The following is a 5,863-nucleotide window of genomic DNA, read 5'->3' as shown; positions in this document are numbered from 1 at the left end:
CATTACTTCAGTCACAATAGATATCGATAAATCCACGATGACAATGATAATGATAATAAAACACCAGGTATAATAATCACGCTGCAAAGATACAAACTCCAGAATCGATATCTGTGGAGAAGGTCATCAGTAGGAGCGTAATTACAGCCTTAACTGGTATGATATGAGTGCGTGTCATCGCCTACAGACCAATTACTCAGGTAACTACAGGTATTGACAGAAGGGGCCAGATACACTCTAGATATCCACAATCCTGAAGACCACTGGACACATTAGCCTGTTCTCCCTCCCTCCTCCGGCCCACCTCACCCCACCCACCTCCCTCCAGCGGCCTTCTGAACCCTTACGGATGAACGAAGGGGGAAGGGGGGTTGGGTCAGGTAAATATAACCGATCGGGGGTGGAGGTCGTATGTCACTGTTCCTCCCCCCCCCCTCCCCCCGGGTATCGTCGGCCATCTTGGGTATAACCCGTCATGATAGCGGCAACCTACCTTCAGCCCCCGGCTCAGGATGGGCATCTTGGGTGGGACTGGCGGGACAGATCGTCGCTCCTGTGTGGGGGAAGCCTCCGAAAGGGTTTCCCGCGACCGACATTTGGATTAGCTAGCCACCAGCACCACGTGCAGAACGTCCAGTGGTATGCTGGCGTGTTTTAATGAATTTTGGTCAAGTGGCGGGCTCCTCCTTTCCCACATATCCACAAATGAAACCACAGCGGCCACAAACGTCGACAAACCCTCTTATTCCTTCGTTGTTGACATCCGCTGAGTCCATCTCCCAATGGTGCCGTCGGAGAGAAGTGTCAGAGTGCGCACTGAGTGGCACTGGTAAACACGGGTTATGCTCGGTGAGTGGCCTGCTCCGTCATTTGCTGAGCGGAGCGCGGAGAGGACACACGAGAAGGCGCCGCTCCTCTCTGGAGAAGTACCTGAAAATGTAACATCTGTTTCGAATATAATAAGGTTTTAACACAGGCTGTAGCGAAACACCGTGGGGCGACCGCCATCGAACGCGTTGGTCCAAAAGGCGAGTCTGCCCGGAGAAGGTGGAGATAAAAGTAGACGGTAATAAAGAATAAAGGTGGCTTTTCCGGAAAGGCCCTAGCGGTGGCGGTGGGAGGTGTCGGCGCGGATGTAGGCAGCGGCCGCGTCATAAGCTCCGCCCATATGGTCTTCAAGCTGTCCGAGCCGCGCGCCCACACCACACTTCCACCCCTGTTTTGCCGAGATTTTTTAACCTCCCATTTGGGAGTACATGCTCACACGGCAAGACGATAATTTTGAGATTTTTTTGACGTGGACTGGAAGACTAGACAGTCGCTGGGCGAGACTGACGATCAGTGGCGGAGGTAAAGTTGATTTCCCGTACACACTGATAACCGCAGGAGACCCGGCCCTCGCTCGCACCACGAGGCGGGACTTCTAACGCCCGCGGATTAATTCACTTCGCTGCCTCGAAATCTCCGTTCTCCTGTGTCATTCTAGACTCTAGGAGGATGCATATGCCAGCCCTGTAATTCTAACTGAAGCACCGACTAGTGAGGATAGCAGTGTTAGGTTTTCCTCTAGTGTCCGGGCGAAGAGTCAGCAACCGGTGGATTTTTTGTGGTCATGTGCGTGTGAAGTTGATCACAATCGGCAAGCCCGAAGGTGTGACGTGGGACGCGGATGCCCCGCCTCCCGCGCTCTCTGATTGGCTGAGCGGGTGTTGACGGACCAATCAGTATTGTTGGCGGGTGTCGGCCGCTGGTGTGGCGGTCATGACTTGGTGGTCGCCAGTGTAGGTGCGAACGCGCGATAGGAAGGCCGAGGACCTATACGTCCCAAGTGTGAGACACCACGCCTCTACCTCCTACACCTCCTGCTTGCCCATTCATCCCACAAGGCTGCGATATACCCTGGCCCTATTAAGTGCAATCTGGAGGTTTTCGTGAGGATATATGTGGTGGAGAATCGGGAAATAAAGCACTTGTGTTATTTTTCTAAATCATAGAAAGATTTAATCCAGTTTGATTCGTGAATATTGTGTTTTTTTGGTGACGCGAAGCGAAGTAGACGTTGGTGGTGGTGGTGGTGGACTAATGTGTTGGTGCAGTGTTGGTGTACGGGATGCAGGGGCGGTGATGGTGTAGTGTGTGTATAAGGCCCCTCAAGCACCTGCCCCATGCGCTTCGACAATTTGCAGGAGCCCCGCCAGCACGTGAATTCCCCGCTCAATTCCCCCCCTCCTCCTCTCACCCCTGTGGGCGTGGGCGGCAGCATGGCATACCACCCATTCCTCCTCCAACGACCCACAGACTTCAGCGTCAACTCGCTCCTGACACAGTCGCCGCCGTACCTTCCGACGCTGGGCCTCCCTGCGGCCGCGGCGGCGGCTGCGGCAGCAGGCTCGCACAACCCATACAGCCTCCTGCCGAAGTTCCCCGGGCCTATGGGCCATCCGTTCACCACGGCCGAGGACGTGCTGGCCCACTCGCACATGCGACCCATCCGCTCGCTCGTGCCCGAGGAGGACGGCGTGGTGGACGACCCCAAGGTCACCCTCGAGTGCAAGGATCTGTGGGAGAAGTTCCACAAGTTGGGCACGGAGATGGTCATCACCAAGTCTGGCAGGTAAGACTGGCTCTGGCACTCCCTCGTTAGTGCCAGCGCAGGTTGGCACTGGCTCGCAGGCACTCAGATCTTAATCATGGGTTTAGGCAAGGTGTGTATTATATATATATATATATATATATATATATATATATATATATATATATATATATATAATTTGTATATTTATATATTTATGTATATATACTTATATATTTGTATATTTATATATATTTAATTATTTATATATGCAAACTTATGTGTGTATATATATATATATATATATATATATATATATATATATATATATATATATATATATTATATATATATATATATATATATATATATATATATGTGTATATATATATGTACTTATGTTTTATATATGTATATATATATATATATATATATATATATATATATATATATAATATAACGATATGTGTGTAATATTTTATATATATAAATATATGAATATATACATATATAAATATATAAATATAAAAAAATAGATGTATACATATATAAGATATACCTTTATAATTATATGTAGGTCTATTGTACGTTTTGCAATTTCTGACTAGTTTTTTTGCATTTATAATACATCGTAACCATATATAATTATGAATATATCAAGGGTGAAAATTTCCAAGATGAAATCCGCTGGGAAACACACATGTATAAATTGCACGATTTAAGTTTGAAGGAAAAAAAAAATAGATTTCAGCCTCATCTATTGTATCAGAGTCTATCAAGTAAACATTCTTCAGGATGTGGGGAGAAAAAAAAATCTGAAAGTAATTAGATTTCATACATACTCTACCATTTACGGACCTGGGAGAGTGTAGGCCTAAAGAAAATTTTGTGGTCACACTCTTCATTAGTAAAAACGATCTCCATGCGTGAAACTGATGTTATCAAGTCGAAGATACGGAGAGAAAATTGTTTTTCTCCTATTTGTGCGAAGACAGGAGCCAAATTTGTATATCCATTTCCATTTTGCATGTCCGAGACCGTCCGTTGTGAGTGAAAAATTAGAGAACATTTTGTAAACAGAGAGTCTTTAATTAAAACACGAGGTGAGAGGAGATACAACACTGTTAAGGACGTTGATCAACTGTATATCTCGAGATTCATTATAGCTGCAGACTGGCCGTGCTGTAGAAGCCACGATATCAAAAGTTGGTACGGAAAAACACGACCACCCAATAAAAAGAAAAAGAAAAAAAATACAACAATAACTGTGGTATCGAACGTGGTAATTGAGGATGATGCAATATTAAACTTAGCCGTTGTGTGTGTGTGTGAGATGACGTTAGGAATGGAAGTCCTTTCCTTGGCGAGGAGGAGAACTGGGATCCCATAGGACATGTTGCAGGCTTGTCCGTTATTGCTATACGTTAACTACTAGTTTCAACACCGTTTACACTGCAATTAAGTAGTTAGGGGGCAGTTTGGGCAGGCTGGAAGATTACCTGTTTGTTAGCGGTCTAAACCGACCCATGTTTATTTATCGGAGAGTTTTACCGCCCGGGCGAGATGTCCTTGTGATGACGGGTTGCAATTAAGAGAGCAATTGGATGTGATTCTAGGTATTAAGACACAGGCTTTTCTTCTTCCATGTTTATGCTATTCGCGGTAAAAGGGTAATTTAGATTTCGGATTTACACAATAAAGCTGGTAAGCGGGAGGCAAAGTGAACCACTGCGCCAACTGCATACTAAATGATGTGCCGCCTTGAATTCAGAGGCTGTGTGGACGGGTGCAGACTCAGGGCTCACACGCTGCCCGAACCAACTTGCAACCACGTCGCATTTACCCGTTTTGGCGCTCGATGGCTGTTCCTGGCGATGCTTTCATCCCACACGCCGGGTTCATGGCCGCTCGGGTCAGCCCGTCGGTGCCAGCGACCGTGAAATTGTTTCTCGTATTTTATAGAGTAAATAACAAGGTTAAGGAGGATGCGGTAACGCCGGGCCTGACTAGCGCAGCTGGGAGGCTAGACAAGCGAGCTTCCAAGCCCCGCATGGTGGCACTTGCACACCTCACTAACGCCAAACTGTTGTCACTTTGTGCCCACACTCGCCCAGCTTACCAAGTACGCACGCCCACGTGAAGGGCAGCGGGCGTGGGGAGGCCTGCGCCCGCCACACAGCGCCAGGGTGGGCGTAGTAGCGAGGGGTTCGCTTTTGGGGCAGCAGCGGCGGCCGCAACCACACTGGGTCCACAGCGTGCCGGTAGCTAAGTGGGTATTTTAGTTAGTTTTTATGCACACACCGACATCCACTGCGGCTTCGTTTTCGGCAAGGCAGCATGATTGGCGCGGGCCGCGAGGGGATGCGTATATCATACCCTTTTGGTTTTAGCGAATATTGATTGTATGCAGCTTTGCATAGTACCTACGTGCGTACCTTATGTAGATGCGAAGCATGTGGGCGCGTGTACCTGTTCCATAGTTCAAAATTTGTTATCATCTCGGGTGTACGTACAACTAATCAATCCCTCTTGTCGCACTTGATTGGGTTCTGCTAATCAATACGATATCCGAGGCGGCTGTTTTTCACCCTGGTATTTATAGAGAGATCTTCCAGTCCATTCTGGAGATGTTTTTTAAGCCGTTATCCCCGCCTGCAAGACCCCTCCTGCTCTCCGCTGCACCACTTCACGCTCGCGGTTCATCAAGGCCGCGCGATTAACGTCGCAGACATTGCAGTAGAAACTCTTCAACAACCTCTGACGAATATATAGAGCCCCCGCAACAACCTCATCTGCCGGCAAGTGGCCATAAATTATATTAAAACCTAATCATTTCGGTATTTATTGCGAGCTCCGAGGCCCCGTCTTGGCAGGCTTTGATATCGATAGTACCGAGACGTGGTTATAAGGCGCTTCGTTGCTGCGGGAGGGAGCGTGCAGTACTTCCCCAACTTCACACGATCTCGGAGGCTAAGGAAGACCCCGGGCGGGGCGCCCCCCTCCCCTCTATAGACCCCCAACCCATAACCCTTTCTCTTCCCACCCCATAACCCCTCCTCTCCCCACCCATAACCCCCTTTTTCCCCCTACACCAATACCCCTCTTCTCCCCACCTCCCTTCTTTTCCCCGAGACGACGGTGTGCTGTTTTCCCCCTGGGTTATAGCACGCCATCGCACTGTCACCCCTGAGGATTTGTCTGGGAGAAACGCTCGTGAAATATTACCAGCAACATAAAGAAGGAAAGAAAGAAAAAAAAGAAAAAACAGGTAAAGAGAAAATGACGGTGAGG

The 5,863-nt window shown here is 48.0% G+C and overlaps 1 protein-coding gene across 3 annotated transcripts in view; it reads left to right on the top strand.

Moving 5' to 3' along the window:
• The first annotated feature begins 1,284 nt into the window (after positions 1–1,284).
• LOC119579212 (T-box transcription factor TBX3-like) overlaps positions 1,285–5,863 on the top strand; it is a 91,092-nt gene continuing 86,513 nt past the window's right edge. For 2 of the 3 annotated variants that reach the window (XM_037926910.1, XM_037926909.1), the window contains exon 1: positions 1,288–2,614. In XM_037926910.1, the coding sequence (XP_037782838.1) occupies positions 2,166–2,614 (449 nt within the window). In that variant the 5' untranslated portion in view covers positions 1,288–2,165. Of the gene's footprint in view, positions 2,615–5,863 lie in introns of all 3 variants that reach the window. The other variant, XM_037926908.1, reaches the window with a different exon arrangement.

Source organism: Penaeus monodon, chromosome 12 (genome assembly GCF_015228065.2).
Source record: "Penaeus monodon isolate SGIC_2016 chromosome 12, NSTDA_Pmon_1, whole genome shotgun sequence".
NCBI lineage: Eukaryota > Metazoa > Arthropoda > Malacostraca > Decapoda > Penaeidae > Penaeus > Penaeus monodon.
The sequence above is the reverse complement of the archived record's forward strand: the minus strand, read 5'-3'. Positions and strand labels throughout refer to the sequence as shown.